Below are 18,624 nucleotides of genomic sequence, written 5' to 3'. Positions count from 1 at the left end.
TGATGAGTCTACATGCTAGAAACACAGTATGATTTTCATTCACTCGATAAAGATACACTTGACAAGTTGTTTGCAGAAGAACTTTTCATAAATCACCCAGATAAAATAAGCTTTAAAAAACAGAAATCTTCCTCTGTCATGCTGTGTTGTGACTATACCTCATCCTTTAAACACGATATGAACCAGTTTGATCTGTTTCTCTCACTGTGCTCGTTGTTGAGCCGAGGCTTGTGTGGCTGGTGTCTGAGAGACAGCTCTCCTAGCCTCATCCTGGCTAGCCTCGTCCTGGCTAGCGGGCCCTGGGGACCAGGGGTCAGGGGCGCTCAGGTCCATCATGCTGCTGACGGCTCCGATTTATTTTTAATCTGGGGGATGTTGAGGACTCACCACGCAGATCATGTGGCTTGTTAGGTGTGAGTGGTGAGCCTTCCTGCCCCCTGCTTTGCTCTCCCACACAAAAGAAATGTGACAGAATAGCGACCTTGGTGGATTTGCAGGAGAGGTGATGGGAGCCCTGCAGAACGACATTAATTGATATTCCAAACACCTGCTATTGTTACCCTCTACGGGGGAAAAACTCTGCTTGTGTGTACATTGAAAAGGCAGGCCATCTCCCCCCACTTATGCTCTAAGTAACATTTGACATTATTCAATTTCCTTGATTTATGCATGCAAGGGTGTATACAGTCAAGCTCCCCGAAGGATGTGTTGATTGTATTTACTATATTTACCGTCTATTCATTTTTTGCCAATTCCTTTTATCATTGCCGAAAAAATGTCATTATCGTTGCATCAGCAAGCACATTACTTGCTGTCGAAAGTGGCTGCGGTCACAGAGGCAATTTTGCTGACAGAGATTTCTCCCTCTCTCTCCTTCTCTCCCTTTGCTTCTCGTTCTCTCTCTCTCTCTCTCTGTTTTGATAGGTGTCAATTACTTCACCTCTACAGTGAAGAATCAAGCTTGTCCATCGCCATCGACCTCCCCAAAGCAGCCTTCAATGTCAACCTTCTTCAGACTGGAGGGAGATACCACATAGTCTTTCAAGGTGCCACCAACCACCACAGCCGTCAGGACAGCTGGACTTCCTCCTCCAATCCCAGCCCTCCAGTACAGTCCTTCAGGGTTGTATTCTCTCCGAGTCATCTTGTTCTCTGGAGAAACTGAGACTCACTACATGTGTGGATAAGACTCGTTTTTTATCCTGACGTTTGTACTTCCCCCGTTTGTTTGTTTTTTTAACCGGCTGATCTGGAACTTGGGCTGCTTTTGGGAAACGGGGCCCAGATGAGGTGGTGTGGCTGGGGTGTGTGGAGAGCCTCCGTGACTCTCCTGCTTCTGCTGCTCCCCCTGTGGGAGAAGGCCTGCTGGGGGGTGAGCTCCATCTCTGGGGCCCTGGAGGAGGTGGAGTCCCCTGAGGATAAGCCCCACAGGCCTTGGAGCTCTTCCCTAAACCAGCGGGACGGCCTCCGCAGACAGAAACGCAGCTGGGTGTGGAATCAGTTCTTTGTGCTGGAGGAGTACACTGGCAATGAGCCGCTGTACGTTGGCAAGGTACGTGTTCACATCCCTGTTTTGTTCGGTAATCACATCTCAGTGGATTTGCAGCTTTGTCAAAACATGCTGTCAATACTGTTGCCTGTGTTTTGAAATCCTGAACAAATTTGGAAGATTTAATCAGAGAAATGACTGAGAAGAACCCACAACCCATGCAGTTAACTCTCAGATTTTCTTATGTTTTGTTTAACACGTATTTACGTATTTATTTACAGAGTTAAATTCAGCAGATGGTACAAATTAGCAGCCCTGTTTGCGTTCTTACATGTCTAACTTTAGGAGATTTTCTATTTTAAATTGTTACACACAACATAGCAACACATTGGACATATGTCTCAATACAGCCATTATCTACTGTACTGTACCTGGTGTGCCACTGTCACAATAACACCTGATGTGTCATATCAGGAACAAGCAGTACAATGTGAACCTATTTATCCATTACATTACATATTACACATACCGTTACATTCACTTTCAGGTCATACAGAACAGTTTTGGCTTCCAAACTGCACAGTGTATGGGATTTCACATGGATGAAAAGTTCTGTTTACGACACAGAAGTGGTTCTAGAATGTTTTTGTCATTGGCCTCCCCTAGACAGACACATAGAAACATTGGTTCCTCAAAGTGTTGTTTCAGCACCACGTAACAGACGGACAGCTCCTTCACACAGAGTTGGCTGGTCTCTCAGTGTCGGCCAGATGGGTCGTGTGTGGGCTCCTGGATCCATGCATCCATGAGGAATGTTCTAGTGTTAATATCAGATCAGATCTCATCTTCCAGCTCATGTGCAGGATAATCTTCCAGGCCTGGGTGTTATTTACTGGGTCTGGACTCCTCGACTCTGAACTAGATTACCGCCCGCAGCAGGAGTTTAAAGGGGGGTTGGTTCTCACAATACTCTCCAGTCTCTTGCTTCCTATCTCTGTATGCTGGAGCAGGAAGCATACCAACATTAGCATTTTTATGAACATTGTTATGGAGATAGTTATAGACATGGTTAGGGATTGAGGCAGCGTCCTTTCCTGAGTAAGCATCTAATGATGTCAACTCAGTTGCAAATATTATTGATGTGTTTTGTCATGTATGTTGGTGTGCACTGCATAAACAATCAGGCTGAATCTGCATTTAACCTTTGAAAGAACTCTTTTTTTTTATATACATACACTTTGAGGTGGTCTTGTGTCGGCCTTATTCTGACATTTTAAATTAGCATGGGGAGGTAAACCAAAGGTACGACTGATCAGGCTCAGGCTTTTCCGGCAGGTTCTCGTCCCAAGAGGCAATGTTGAAGATCCACTCCCATTGCTGAACTCATATTGAACAGTTACAACGAAATCTCACATGCAGGGATGTGAGACAATTAGAACACCCTGATAAACCTTTCCCTCAAACATTCCAGAAGAAAGTTTTAAAATAGCACAATGTTGGTTCTACAAGGTTTTATAGAGGGTTCTGTAGAGATACAAAAGTCGAAACCCTTCTGCTCCTGCACATATTTGATACACTTGATATTACTGCAAGCTTATTGGTGTTGGGTGGCTCTGCCTCCTCCCTAGCCTGAATCCTACCCTCAGCTCATGCTGACCCTTTCACACCCCTGACAGATCATATCTATTTATTCCCAGAGGCCGTGCGAGTTGCCTGGGAGATGTCACATTACTCGTCCTCTAACATCACGCTTGTCACACGGCGTGTGTGACATGGCAACAGCACAGTTCTGCAGAGGCTTGTGTGCCGTGACCTCATGGTGTGTAGTGAGGGACGGGCTGACCCCGTGTCTTGTCATAGAGAGGAACTTCCTGATACGCAAGATGGTTTGATATGTGCTTTGACTCGGGGGCACAGAATGGCAATTCCAATTCAGATCATTTATAAAGTGTTATCTTGGTTGGATTAATCCTGCATGTCATCGACATTTTGTTACAGAGTTTCACAAGACTGCAGTAGAATTGCTTCTGTCAGTCCAATACAGTATCTAATATAGTCAATAATCCATAGTATAATCCTAATTCAAGGACTAAACTGTATCTAGCATGATTCCCTCAGCTTTTTTAGGCCATTTGTGGGAAAGAAGAAGAAAAAAAAAGAGTAACGATTGAAATCTCAATGGCAATCTGGCATTTGAGTGCAAACAATGTAACAGCCACCACATGGATCCGGCCATTTGTGTTACCAGAACTGGAGGGAAATATGATGTAATGGGTAGGAAATGAGAAGTCATCACTTTGGCCTGGCTGCTCCCTCTGCATCTGCAGTCTGTTGGGCTTTAATGCATTCTGTCAGATTCCGAATTTCACAACCAAATGTCTCATTATGCCTTGGCACTCTGCCTGGGGTAAGTGCACTGGCCTGAAATCAGCTGCAGTCACAGAAAGCCAGAGAAAACATACATTAAAGCCTCACAAACTACACAGACTGAACTGAAAATTGGTGACATATATTTCTTTTTTTAGGGAAGTGACATGGCAGAGTTGCTCATCCTCTTAAGCAGGCATACGCTGGTAAACACGACTTGATTATAATTTTACGAAGGGTGTTAATGTGACCAAATATTTGCGACAGTTTGAATGAGATGATCTGTAGCTGGTGCCAAATTAGTGATCTAACTATGCATGCTGTAAAAGACAAATATAAAACACCACTTTTTGGCTAATTTACTTATGTTCCCATCATTTTTTTCAAGATATTATTAGATTTGTTTTGCCTCAGTTATATTTTCAAACACAACACATGTTCAGAACCTCTGGCTTCTCCAGAAACAACTTTCAACTACGTCTATGTGTTATGTTGTGGCTGTGTTGACAGCAACCCACTAAGACTGCTTCAGCCATCCTCGTAGCTCTGTTCACGATTCACTGAGTACAGAGATTTTCCCATCATGCCCGAGGCAGAAGATCTCCTCCCTCAGATCAGATGGTCGGCCGAGGAGCACATCAGACCGGACACTTGTGTTCCGTCTTTTACTTCTTTACAGAGCCATATCCAAGACTGACCGTCCAATTAACCGACAGACTTATTTTTACCGTTCATCCTCTAATGGCATCGTTTGGGCAGCAGTGAGTTTTGTCTTCCTGCCTAGCACATAACATAAGGACTCATGCCCCATGCTATAAAGAAGCACAAGATTATGTATGATGGTTGACTTGGTCCATTATTGAGTGTCCCAAAAACATTGATGCCGTGCTTGAAGAGTAGTTGCATGTATAGTTAAATATGGCTACCACATGAATGACTGGGCTGGTTTCTATGGACAAAATCTGGTAATTGGGTCACAGTATCATGTTAATAAATCATTGGTTGACAGATTTTTTCCCTCCTTGGCCGAGCTTTTCCCACTGGGTGGCTGACACTGTGTGCTGTAAGCCTGTAACCACAGTCATTCAATTTAGATGGGAACGAAAAAGAAAAAAAACATCCTGCAACATGTGTCACGGGCATTAAGTGTGGCCCTCGCAGGCGCTAACATCGGAACATGCAGCTCTTGTAAGAGCTGCGCCAGCTAGCTAACTCATTAGCATTCTGTTAGGGGGTTCTCTTTCAAATGGATTAGCATCAGCGCACGGCGCTACCACAGAGGGGGTCACTCTCAATCGCTGCTACTCACGCTCCATACCTTAGCACAAACAGACCAGCACAGCTGGCGATTGGGCAGAGAGCAGCATGGCTAGCCTGGGAGGACTGGATGCAAGCTGACAGGGGGGACAGTATACACGGGGTACCCAAGTAGGAGATCAGGGGTTGGGGGAAGCTCAGTGCCGAGGACCCCTGGGGACGTGGGGAGGCCTATCTGTGAACCAAAGCATCAAAGTGGATGAAGACGGAATGAAGACGTGATGCAACTGGCAATCAGTCAGTTTTTCAAAACAGAGAAAACATGTTTGCATGATGTCTAATTGCAAGATTGGATATTTGCATTGTCACCTCTTATTCACAATACAGTATCTCAGTAAGCACTGAGCAGTTAAAAACTCTAGCAAACTCCTTGGAGTGTCAGGTAAGGTTTGATCTTGTCATAGTTTAGATACAATACTTTATGCCGAATTACCTTATTATCATGTTTGGGTAAATTGATTTAAAGCATTGAAGGGTGCAGACTTGAGTTACAAGTTTGAGTAGTTCTTGGAAATGTTGGGAGTCAGATGGCTGAGCGGTGAGGGAGTCGGGCTAGTAATCTGAAGGTTGCCAGTTCGATTCCCTGGCGTGTCAAGTGACGTTGTGTCCTTGGGCAAGGCACTTCACCCTACTTGCTTCGGGGGGAATGTCCCTGTACTTACTGTAAGTCGCTCTGGATAAGAGCGTCTGCTAAATGACTAAATGTAAATGTTGATGATGTAATTTATCCGCCTTTGGTACAGTCCTCCAGGTTTATTTCTCTCACTTTATAGTATTTTTTCGGTGCGTTGCTAAGAAACAGAGGTATGAAAAAATAAGTAAAATCATTGTTGAAATGATTGTACCATTCGGGTTTGTTTGATGCCCTTGTTAACAGTGTTTCCTCATACTGCATGGGTGCAGCAGATAGGCGTTCATGGTGTTAATGTAAAATAGCTGCTTGTTTATTCATCATCACACACACATTTTAGTTTTTAACTGTGGTTGGAAGTTTGTTTTAGATTTTGGGGTATTTCAACAATACAGATCTTTTGAATTATTAAAAAGGTAGCCTCAAACAATGTAGAAATTATTGTTTGAATTAAAATGTTTTTTGGGGGGATACACACACACCACCTTTTGTTTTCCAACACAAACGGTTTCGATTTAAACAGACTTTAGATAAAGAGTCATGGAAAAGACATGATGATTGTCTTAGACCTGCCTGTGGAAATTAGACTGATAAAGTAATCTGATCCATTTGTATAAATGATCCAGATAGTATGAATTAGAGGGAGTCAACATACATCGTCAACTGTGTGTCTAACGTAATAGGACAAGTCAATAAAGGAGGGCGTCCATTTTCATGAGAGCAGTAATTAGATTACAGTATTGATGTAGAAGAGCTGATGAACGTCTTTTTCTAATGAAAGCAGTCAGATCTGGGTGTATCAAATATCAGTTAACTGGTAACTATTTTCATTTGTTGTCTCATCTACCATATTACAGAAGAGACTCTGGAATAATGTTCAAATTATTTAAAAGGAAAAAGGATTTAAGGCAAGATGCTACTGTACTCTGTAGTGCACACTGCGATTCATTCAGGTTTTCAAAATAATGTATCGTTTCGACAGTTAGTCTAGTTTTACTCTACTGAAGACAAACACTTTCATTTTAAAAGGTTCCTGTATATTCTTTATGAATCCATCGCTATAAGTTATCATTTGATCACTGTAGCTTAAATTCACATGCTCCATGGTTGTTGGATATATTTCTGAGAAGTCATTCTATTCTTAGCTCATTCATTTTCAGCAAAGGTGATGATTCTTTAGTCTTGACAGTGTTAAATTGTGCCCCGGGCTGACACTATGCAAAGACTACAAGATGATTCACAGCTGGGATGGCCTGTGGTCCACAGTAAGGTGCTTTGAGCATATGTGCTGGAAATGCATCAGAAAGGATGTGGAAGTGGAGAGAATGATTCACTGTGTTTTTGTGGACAGGACTGAATGTATTCACTTCTGGAGGTAGTGTGTTCTCTCCCAAAGGCGCTCTCAAGCTTAGGTTTAAGGTAGCGTATTGTTTGAAGTACTACTTCTTGTGTGAGACGCTTTTAATCCCCTCAGCTAGAGCCACTTTACTTGGCAACAGCACTGAGAGACTGGCATTGTCCTTACATCCACATCACTATACCACAGGTATCAACTTTCACCAACATTCTCTAGGTATTAGAGTTTCCGAAATGAAATATTTCACCCAATTTATAGTCTATTTTCTCTGAACGGGGCAACATCTTCTATCTCAGGACAAAAGACAGTTATGGATTTTAAACAAACGTGATTGGATGGAGGCCCATAGTGTTCTATTGCCACCTTGTTCTAGCCCCCCCGCACCCCTATGTTCCAGTACGTTAGTCACAGTGTGGCTCATGCATGTGTTTACCCCTGGGGATCTATGATGGTAATGTATGTATTGGATTCTCTGCCGTGCTTGGTCCATACACGCTATCCAATCAATATCTTGTTTCAGTTTCTATTTGACAAATTAGTGGCTTAATGAATCTAATTCAAGCTGGTTCAAATTAGACTGAGCAGAAGTCATTGATAGAGTACAGTACATATACATATACATTCCCCCGAGGCAAGTAGGGGTGAAGTGCCTTGCCCAAGGACACAGCGTCAGTTCGCATGACCGGGAATCGAACTGGCAACCTTCGGATTACTAGTCCGACTCCCTCACCGCTCAGCCACCTGACTCCCATATTACAGTATTATCTGCATGCAATCAGAGGATGGACAGGAGGTCAAGTTGGTTCTACCTTGATACAAGAGATTTGAGTTAATGACGGCAATGTCTGAAACCTTTAAGTTCTTTTGTAAAGTAAAATAAGTACTTGCACAGAACTAAGAATGTGATCTGAGAATGTGTTTTAAATATTTTCAAATACATAAATGTTGATTTAACTTTTTGCAATATGACCAATGGGCTTGTCCCAACACATCAGAATCAGCTTTACTCGCCAAGTAAATTTGCACAAACAAGGAATTTACTGTGGCAGGAAGGTGCATACGGTAAACATATAAGAGTTTTAAATATAACAGTTAGAAATTATAAAATTTAGAAAACTGACAATAGTATCTAAATAATTCTAAGCACTACTATATAATGAATTAAAAAAATATATAAAATATACAATACAAATAAAATAAGATATAAAGAAGAGTGCAATGTGATTTGTGGAATGCGCAATAAGTGATCCAGCATCCACCTCACTGTCCCGGCAGACTCAAATAAACACAGAGTATTTGAAAGGATTTTTAGTACTAATTGATTGAAGTTGTTCTTCCTTCCACCTTCCACAGTATTGTAGGAGAAGGCCAGCCTCATCTCTAAACCTCTTCACGCCTCAGCTATGACTTTTACTAAAGGCCACTTTCAACAAATGTCAATCGCCGCCGAACATTGGTAAACAGTTTCAGTTCTGACCAAATTTCAGAGCACTGACATACATGCTAAGGTTGCCATTAGGGTAGAAATACCACAGTTCAGACCTGAAGAAAAAGGGCATTTTAAAATGGAACACATCTCCAGTGACTTGATATGTTTATTCAGTTATGGGCTGATGTTTTTCCAAGACTCTTGTTCAGGGTTGTGTAAATGTTGACAATCTTGACTTCTGACAGTCTTGACTTCTGGTGAATCAATCATCACACTCCGATGCAATGAAATTTGAAGTGTAAAGATTTTAAAATGCAGAAATGTGCTTCTACAGTAAATGTGTAATGTCATGCAAAACATAGATACATAAGTTGGAACAATTATTGAAGGTATACTTATTCTTCAACAACTTCTGATAAGTCAATGTTTAATTTTTGTAATGTGTGGCAAAGACGCTGCACTTTATACAGTTCAATCGATTACAAACAGTAATGTTCCAATTCAAGGCTTTGTATTTCCCTTCGATTATGAATTCCCTTTTTCAACCCCATGACATCCTTCCCTCACAAATACTCTTCTGACAACATTTTCTGTACGAGGATGATAAAGTTGCCTGGCTCTTAGAGGAAACTATTGATATGATTGCTGTCAAGTGGTTACGTGGAAGTTCTTGTCGACAAAGGAACCCTTCAATGAACAGGTTTTTAATCTAAATAATGTGTGTCAAGCTTGGCTATCACAACCTGTTAACTATGAAGAGGACTCGAGAGAGTGTGCGCGAACGCCAAGTGTAAACAAACACCGGCAATTATGTTTTAGCCCTTGTACATATGTAGATACATTATTTACATAGAACACGAGATAGCACAAGAGATTGTTTGCATTGCCTGTTGAAGAGAGGGATTGAGTAGTTGAAGTAGTCCTTTTGGCAAGGACATTAGCGTTAGCAGATTGTAGCTACGTTGTTAACATATATGTTGTCAACATAGACAACGGCTACAGAATTCATTATATCAAATGTTTTAGTCCTTTTCATTGCATTTGAAAAGCAGTGTATGTTCCAAAGACCCATTGTTGTAGATTGGCTTCTCTCCCTAATTTGAATGAATGAAGCCATTATAGGAAGTGTCGAAGGTCTGTCTAGACAACTTACATTTCACCTTGCCAGATGCAATGAGATGATGTTGTTCACGTCTGAAGGAATGGCATGGCCAGTCATTGCAACATAGGCACTCTCACACACACCTACACATGCACACACACACCTACACATGCACACACTCACACACACACCTGTATCATCCATTGCCCATCTCAGCCTTCAAACAAAGGCTTTACAGTAAATCTCATCTCATGTTTTCACAGCTACCATCTGGCTGTCTTTAGAGTTGCCCTTGACATGTGTTTGTTAATTAAAGACATGTAGGAGTGTGTGTCTCCGAGGCCTTTAAATCCTACCTTCCCCCTCCCCCTCCCCCCCCTCCCCTGTCGCCTCAGTCTTGTCATTATTGCCACCGTGAAAATTCGTCATCGCCGCCAATGAAAGTCATCAAGCTGGCTTCCCCTTTTTTTCCTTCCTCAGTGTGTCTGACATTCGGCTGGCTGCCCCCATCCCGTACACGCTCACACACAGAGGACATGAATAGGCGTCCTGCTCAAAGGGGGGAGGGAATCAAAGCTCTTTTTCTCACTAACAGGCTCCTTAGATACAATCTTTGTGACCTTTGTTCTGTTCTGGGAGCAATACGGGTCCCGAACTGACAGCTCACTGACATACACTTTTGAGTGTGTCTACAGAGTGCTTCCATGAACAGAGTTGCAATACAAGAACCTGAAATTTGCATTTATATTATTTTCCTCTATTGACAACCCTCATTCTGCCCCAATAGTAGGAGCATCATGTGCTAGACTTGAAGTGGATTAGGAGGAGATGAGAGAAAAGGAAATTTCCGAACAAACAGCTCATGACACCAAACAAACCACCAGAGTAATGAGAAGACCTGAGGATTGAATCTTGGGATTCATTTTATTGGCACAATTCATGCCTCCCCCAAAAATCCTTTTGCTGATGGTGTGTAAATGATCAGGGTGGTGGATAAATGGGACATCTCAAAACCTTCAGTAACATTCACTGGATGCACTGTGTTGTGTAAATACCCTGCTTGTGCTTCCATGTTTGGTGGACATTTTCTCAGTTTCTCATTCTCCATTATCCAATAAGGTTTTGTATTTGAAATCTTGGCTATATATTAACACCCTCCCTCCCCACCAACCACAATTTCATAGTAATTTCTTATTTATTTTTTTCCCTTTGGTAACTGGGCTGTGTTCCTGAGTTATTAAGAGGATGCCAGCAGGTGCACATACTGTATGAAGTTTCCCTCCTCCGAGGGAGAGGAAAAATGCATAAATGGCAATCAGAATAGTGAAAATCATTGATTGAATGTTGAAACGTTCCGACGTTGATTGAAAGGCGATTCAGAGATCAGTGAGGCTTACGTTACCCTCACTGGGAGGCTGGCTGTGTGTACATCTCCATGTATCCTGTGAAAGGAGTCATCTCCAGATTCTTTGTAACTACTGTCAAGCATTTATACACATGGTGGTGCCACCCACATGGAGTCAGACGGCTGATAAACGACATTTTAACTCACTTGAATCGGTTTATTCAGAGAAGAACATAATTTTTTAAATTTGCTTTAGAGAGAGGGAAAAATACTTTTTTTTGTGAATCTGTATAATTTTCTGTACAGTGTGAATTGAAATGTAATTTTACATTTCAATTCACACTGTATTTTTTTGGACGAGTGTGTCTGTGTGACGAGTGTGTCTGTGTGACAGTGTCTGTGTTGGTGTGTGGTAAGTCACATGCGACCATGCTGAGGAGGGACTTTACAGTTTGACATGAAGGTAACACTTAATAATCCATCTTGATAGCGATCTTTCCTCTGAAGAAGGGTGTTAATTGGTCTGATCCTAAGAATCCCCAATAAATATTCTCTCTCTTGTTCGCACAATCAAAATAAGACACATTTCTCAACTCACCTCAGCTTTCTGAATCTTTGCCTGGTTTCATTTGCTAGTCAAATCAGTGTTTTACATTTTTAAGCCATGACGACGAAATAGGTGGACTAACACCAAAGGAACTGGATGCACAGCCTCTTCATTAAACACTTGGAGCTGATGGCTGGTGGCTGTCCCAGATAAGTCAAACAGAGACAAACGGCTTGTCTCTGTCTGACACGTAGAATCCCTACGCTAATTTAATTGATGCATCATAGGGGCAATATGTTCCTCATGATAACCTTGATGGTACTGTTTGATGGATATTACCGCAGTTGTGACTCTCTGTGGCCTTTCTCTGTTGCCGCACCAGAGTGTCTGGAGCGACAGGTCACTTTATTTAAGTATGAACCTAATTCACCATGAGATTCTATGGTGTTATCCCTCACACCCAGAGAGACAGGCCCATCTCTCCACCTCTCCATCACACCTCAGTCTTATAGTGGGAATGTGCCATATGTTGCTATATCTCTATAATGAGTGGGTGTACAGTAGCAGTCTGATGGATTACTGATGGATGTTTTTGTTCAGTAATGCTCTAAAAGGTTTTGGTTGGTATTGATACAATCAATAATTAATACAATGATATCGAAATGAAAAGCGGTGTTGGCTTCAAGTCAATGCTGGTGTCAAAATCCTCGTCATCAAACACAAAACTGTGTTTACATGAGGAGACTCAGAGCACATAATGGGACATTAACTTAATTACATTCTAACTGCATGTGTCTCCCAGATTGAAGAAACATGGGTAGGAAACAGATGTGCTGTGTGGTTTTTGGTTGAGGAGTTCTCAGCATCCTGGTGGTCTGTATTTGTAAGTGTGTTTGTGTGGAGGTGCGTGTTTGTTTGTTTCTGTGTGTTTGGGGTTATTAAGCATAAAAGACAATTGTCTCTATAGATCCAGGCAGAGTAAATAAGAGAGGATGTTGTGACTCCCCGCCACCCCAGCTCTTTCACTGGGCCTCATGCTTATTTGTAGACTCCACTTTGACAGTGGATGACTACATTGGCATTGTTATATTGTAATCGCTGCAACTATGTGACGAGAGGACAACAGGAAAGCATATACCACTGGTTCACAATTGTATTGCTTTCTTACCCATATATCTGTTTGACACTGTAGACAGACAGAGATATATTTTGACTGACAGCGGGGGAGGCTGTTTCTGTTTGACTCTCCACCTTCAAAACGTTAAGCTCAGCAGCGGGGAGAAGCACAGGAGCACACCAGGGCAGCATCACAGATGCTGTTTCTTTTAAGGTTTTTATTTTGGGCTGTTTGTGAAACATTTTACAATTCTTGTGGAAACCCCATTACACTCGACCGTTCGAACCGCGCTGCGAATGTTTCTTGGGGGCGATTGTTGATTAAGGGCTTGTGAGCAGCTGTGGAGGCTGTTTGGGTGTACTGGAGCCAGTGTTGCTCATAGGATGCTTCTGGGTATGGACTTTGTATCTGTGGTTGGCTCAAAACTGTGTACACAGTCCACTGAATGGAAGAAAATACCCTCTCCTCCTGAGAGGGAAATGATACAAAAGCTGAAACAAGTATCCAGGCTTTTTTATTTGTTTTTTTTATTTATATATTCAGTTTTCCCCTTTTTTATTGCCAAAGGACTCCTTTCTTTCTCCATTTCTTTGTATCCCCACCGTAAAAAGGAGAAATGCATCAGGTGCAATTTTACTGCAAGTACTTTCAGCCATACTAGATTGCTAACAGAGACATTCATACACACATACTTCTTATACACATATTATCTATAAGACACTGAAAATTGCATCCAGAGGGAGTCAATTTGCTGAAGCGAAATAGGTCAAAAAGAGGTACAGTGGTGTACGCCATATTACCCAGAATACATTGCAGTGGAAATATCATTCTGTTTATCCCTGAAACTGGATTTAATGAATTCTCTAGAGAAGTGCCAATCATTAGGGCCAAAAATATTCAACAAGGCAAAACATATAATGGTTTAAACTTTACATTAGCTGCTGCCTTTTTCAGAGTATTACGGTATCTCCTGCGGTATCTCCTGCGTCTTCTACAATCTGACACATTTTCAACAAATTCCAGGCCCAGTCACGTGCAGACAACCCCACTGTAACCTAGCTGAGAACATCACACAAATAGCACAGTAAATCACACTTTCAAGTCACACACTGCCATTCAAAACCACACATTGCCTTATCGTTATCATGATGGGATGCGTGCCCCATATTATACTGTGCACGGTAACCAGGTGCAGCAGTAAAGTTCTGTCAGGCTGCTCACCTGTACAGTTTCCGCTTTCTTCTTCCACGCCCCCGAGGTAAACAACACAAACACAAAACCAGTGTGATTGTCCCGAGGGAGAGCTGCCTGCATACAGATTGCCGATAAGTGTCAGCCTTGATTCCACTTCTGGTTTCCTCTCAGATCTGGCTGGCTCCAGCCCCTGTGCTCTCTGGCGTGTGTTTTTTAAGCAAGGCTCCCCACCACGGCCCACTGAGCTATGCTCCCCTCCAGGGAGGCAAAGACAGAAATTATAGAAAAAGGTATTTACATTTTTGCAAGAGAAGCAACTATGGCTCTAGATGAAAGTCCAGCGTAACGAGAGGAGGTTCCAAACACCACCTGTAAATGAGCAGCGACAGTTCAAAAACGGGCGAGATTAAGGAAAAGGGGTGGAAAGTGTTCAACTGGGGTTTTCTTTAAATAAGACATGCTGGGACATGCGGTTTTTCATATGCTGCTCTTACTGTTGATTAGATCTGAATATAAAACTCTGGAGGGCAGTAGTTTCCACACTGTATCTGACTGCTGTACTAATACAGTGGAGGTACTGAATTACAGAAAGCAAAAAAAGATAAATTATACAGGCAGCTGAACCAAGCGAAAGCCGTCAGAAGACTACATATAATCGTAGGACCTGTGACCCTCAATTGCGTGCTTTGTTGGCTGACAGCTTTGTCCTCCGTGGTATTTACCAGGACAAACTGCCACGGTTGGCTTGGCCGAGATTAAATGTTGACTCTCGCCACCGCAAGACAATTTGACTCAAGTTTTCTCCTGACAGCAGCATGAGGTGAATAAACATACTGAGGCCATTTTGAGAGTGGCAATTGAAGCAGTTTGAGGCATGAACATGAAACTAGTACTGTCATTATGCCAGCCAACCTGTAATCTATAGACTGATGGATTTCTTTACAGACAAATCTGAGTGATCTGGAAAAAAAGTTTGCATGAATGAAACTTACATATAGAGTCGAGTGACTCGCAGACTCTCTTTTTATTCAAGACATTGAAACAATGTTATGAGTATCTGGCTTTGTCTGTGGTAGCATCATTGACAACGTTTTGTTTGAGAGAACAACCTTGAACATCACCAACTTCGGAAGCATTCAACCAGACAGCAGTTTACTGGACAACGTTGCCTTTTTATTCAGTTGACACTGTGACAACCCTGCCTACTGTCAAGTGCAGTACAGTATTCATGCTCCGGTTGCTGTAAAGTATGTCTCATACAATACTTCTTTTCACAGCACTGACAATCTTCATCTCGGTTGTGAAAAAATTCAATAATTTGTATTAGCACTAATGACTGAATAATGAATTAAATTACAAAAAATATGACTTCTGTTTAGGATAACAACAACACACATGGCATGTCTTCCTGTTATGACAGAATGTTTCAGTTGGTTTGACAACACCAGCCTCCAGGACATCTGTCACACCAGCTTTTGTGGTCTCTCTCTTTGCAGCTCCACTCAGATGTAGACAGAGGAGATGGCAACGTGAAGTACGTCTTGTCAGGGGAGGGCGCTACGTCCATCTTCACTATCGATGAGAACACGGGTGACATCCACGCCACTAAGCGTTTGGACCGGGAGGCCCAGGCTTACTATACTCTACAGGCCCAGGCGGTGGACCGCATCTCCAACATCCCCGTGGAGCCCAAGTCGGAGTTTGTGGTCAAGGTCCAGGACATCAACGACAATGAGCCAAAGTTTCTGGACGGGCCGTACCTGGCTGGAGTGCCGGAGATGTCTCCCCTAGGTGAGCCTGTGTGACTCTCCCTCTCTTCACCTCCACTCTCGTCTCTCTCTCTCTCTCTCTCTCTCTCTCTCTCTCTCTCTCTCTCTCTCTCTCTCTCTCCATCTCATTCTCTAACTTCCTCCCTCTCTTTCTCGAGCAGCTTCTGTACTGTCTTGCTTTTCCCCTCAACAAATCACTCCTTTTCGCTTTCCTTGTCACATTCTATCTGTTCTCATTTCTCTCTCTCCGTACACTTCACATGTTAATGACTACTGAGACGGCAAACTCTGTCTCGCCAAAAAATGAAATTGCAGATGATCATTTTTCGTCTTTCAGGCTATAATATCCGTTACCTTGGTCACAGTAATGGGAAGCAAGATTAGCACTGAAGAGGTCATCTCCCGTGCTGTGCACATCTCTTTTGATCAACCATACTTTCTATTTATATATATACATATACATATATATATAGATTTATTTATTTATTTTACACACAAGTTGGTTGTTAAGTTTTCTATGCTTTCACATTTGTTGCTATTACACATTGTGTAATTAATAGCTTTGAAGATCAACTACTTGTCCTGTTCAAACAAATACAACACCTCAAAATAGTGCCCGAACTGTGAATTCAGAGATGTTTAGATTGTTTAAATCCAACAGGACATGTTTGGAGCACCTACTGAGGTATTTCACCATGGAAACAAAAGCTTAGCTCATGCAGCTCAGGGACCCTGGGAGCCAATCCTGTCAGAATGGAAAATGTGGATTAAGGCTCCATTTAAAATGCATGTGACAATCTGCCAGGAATGGAAAAACAGCCGCCACATGCCCAGTGGCAGACAATGTCTCCCGATCTCAGGGTTAAGTGATATGACAGCAAACACATCCAGGCTCAATATTAGACACAACAAGACGGGAGGAAACATCCCGGCCCTACATCCTCCCCTCAGTACAGGATGATATAGGCAAGATGATGGGAAACTTAAGGGACATGGGTCGATCGTGGCATTTTTCAGTGTCTTCGCTCATTTGAAATGAAAACCATTCCAGGCTGGAGGAGGGTGGCAGATCCAGGGAGTGCTTTGCTTGTGATTTCGGCACTGAGATCTCATAAGGATTAAAGCGCCTACAGCAAACGGATGGAGTGTGTGTGTGTGTGATGGGGGGGGGGGGGGGGGGGGGGGGCAGTACAAGGACTCAGGCTTAAGGAACTCATGGATTAGAGTACAAGGGCTGGAGAATCTTGTGTCCAACCGGAGATGAGAGAAACTTAGCGCATCAACGCCACAGAAGAACGCCACGGGAAGCAAAGACAGAGCAGAGCCCCAGGTCGCTCTGGCGAGGTTATTTACTCAGCCCAGCCCTGTGAAGGTCTTCATCTCCAGTTGTTTGAACAACACGTGAATAATGCATGTTTCGCCTTTTTGTAAATATCTGCTCAAAGCAATTATCAGAGCGGTAAAGCACAGAGGGGTCCTGGAACCTTGTGTGCTCAATATCTCCTTTATAGATGTCTTTAAATCATTAATGGGCAAAGACCTGGACCGTTGATGAATGGCTTCAATTTAGAGGAAATCATGAATTGAATTAATTAAGTAATTAGGTGGTGCTCGTCCACACACACGGAGACCTTAAGGCCTGAGGATTTCGGAGGGCTTTTGTCTTAATCACGCTCGGGATGTCAAATAAAAGACAAGAGGGCTTGAGGACGGTTGGCTGTGTGACAACCCTGAGCCCGGGCAGACTCCTGTTCCAGGGAGGAGGACCCAGGGAGAGGATTGAGGGCTCATTACAAGAATAGGGAATGTAATGTCAACCCAAGGCCACAGCTTTTGAATTTACTACCCAGAAGTCCTCTATCCACCTGTCATTGTTCTTGTCTAATTCATGAGGCCCCCCCAGATCAAGGATGGAACAGTCGTTTAATACCGGGAGAGAAAGGGGGTGGGGGGTGTTTTGCTGAAGTTGACAGACAGACGAACTCCAGAAAGCCGTGGTAATGCGACAGTTGATTCCAATTATTATTTTCCTGTGGTTAGAAATTTGAGTTTAACTTTTTGATAGTGTGTTGATTTTGGAAATGTTCAAGTGAAGATTATGAAAGTATTGCCACCCTTGGAACAAAATAACCCAAATCTCGAGCACAGCAGGCAATTATGAACTCTAATGGTAACAAAAAGGTGAATTTTGTCATTCACTTCCACTCAGCAAATACTGTAACTCGACTCAGAGCAATAATCCCTGCTTATCCGAAACAGAGGGGCACTGGTGTGTGAACATGCATGAATGTAATCAACTAATCATGTATGGCAGTGTTGAATACTCATCAAAGCCTTGCAAAATTGGTGAGCTTAAACGGCTTCCTTGATAGAGCTTTCTTTAAATAGGCAGTTATCAGACACAACTACATGTTGAATACTCTTTTTTGTTATCACGTTGAAAGTGAGTTTGTTTAAAAGTCGCTCTTCAGTGGTCTCAGACTTTGCGGACTGTTATGTACTGTATGTATGTACAGGTTTTTTGTAATAAACAATACGGTGCAGACTAAACATTAAAGCTTAAAAACAAGACATTAAATATTCTGAAAAAGATGACTAACAAGTTAAAACTTTGGAATGTGCAGAAACGAGAATTCAAAATGACAGTTGTATCTAGCGGTTTCTATCTGTGAGAACATCGCTCTCCCATTCAAATGTGATGGGGTATATTTATTTTCATTACTGTCAGATGACAATTGTTCTCCCAAGAAGCGGAATTGATTAGGAAACACTTTTTGTTGACATTCTCTGAAAATAAATGAAAATATGAAAATTTGATCAATCATAGCAATGAAGATGGACAAATAAGGAAGTGACACGGACAGGAGAAACGCTTAAGTGGAAGATGGTGCTGGAGTGGAACCGTGTAATGGATTCATATTTCAGGGTATTTATCAGTTTGAGACAAGCACAAATCCTTG

General features: G+C 42.3%; 1 protein-coding gene across 2 annotated transcripts in view; it reads left to right on the top strand.

Moving 5' to 3' along the window:
- The first annotated feature begins 1,285 nt into the window (after positions 1-1,285).
- The window catches only part of LOC136957387 (cadherin-7-like), a 49,436-nt gene continuing 32,097 nt past the window's right edge, over positions 1,286-18,624 (top strand). Inside the window, exons 1-2 of one of the 2 annotated variants that reach the window (XM_067251274.1) lie at positions 1,286-1,552; positions 15,392-15,686. In XM_067251274.1, coding sequence (XP_067107375.1) covers positions 1,286-1,552; positions 15,392-15,686 — 562 coding nt within the window. Of the gene's footprint in view, positions 1,553-15,391; positions 15,687-18,624 lie in introns of those variants that run through there. The other variant, XM_067251275.1, reaches the window with a different exon arrangement.

The sequence above is a fragment of the Osmerus mordax genome, chromosome 15 (genome assembly GCF_038355195.1).
Source record: "Osmerus mordax isolate fOsmMor3 chromosome 15, fOsmMor3.pri, whole genome shotgun sequence".
NCBI classification, from domain to species: domain Eukaryota; kingdom Metazoa; phylum Chordata; class Actinopteri; order Osmeriformes; family Osmeridae; genus Osmerus; species Osmerus mordax.
Note: the sequence above shows the minus strand (reverse complement) of the source record. Positions and strands in the feature narration are given on the sequence as shown.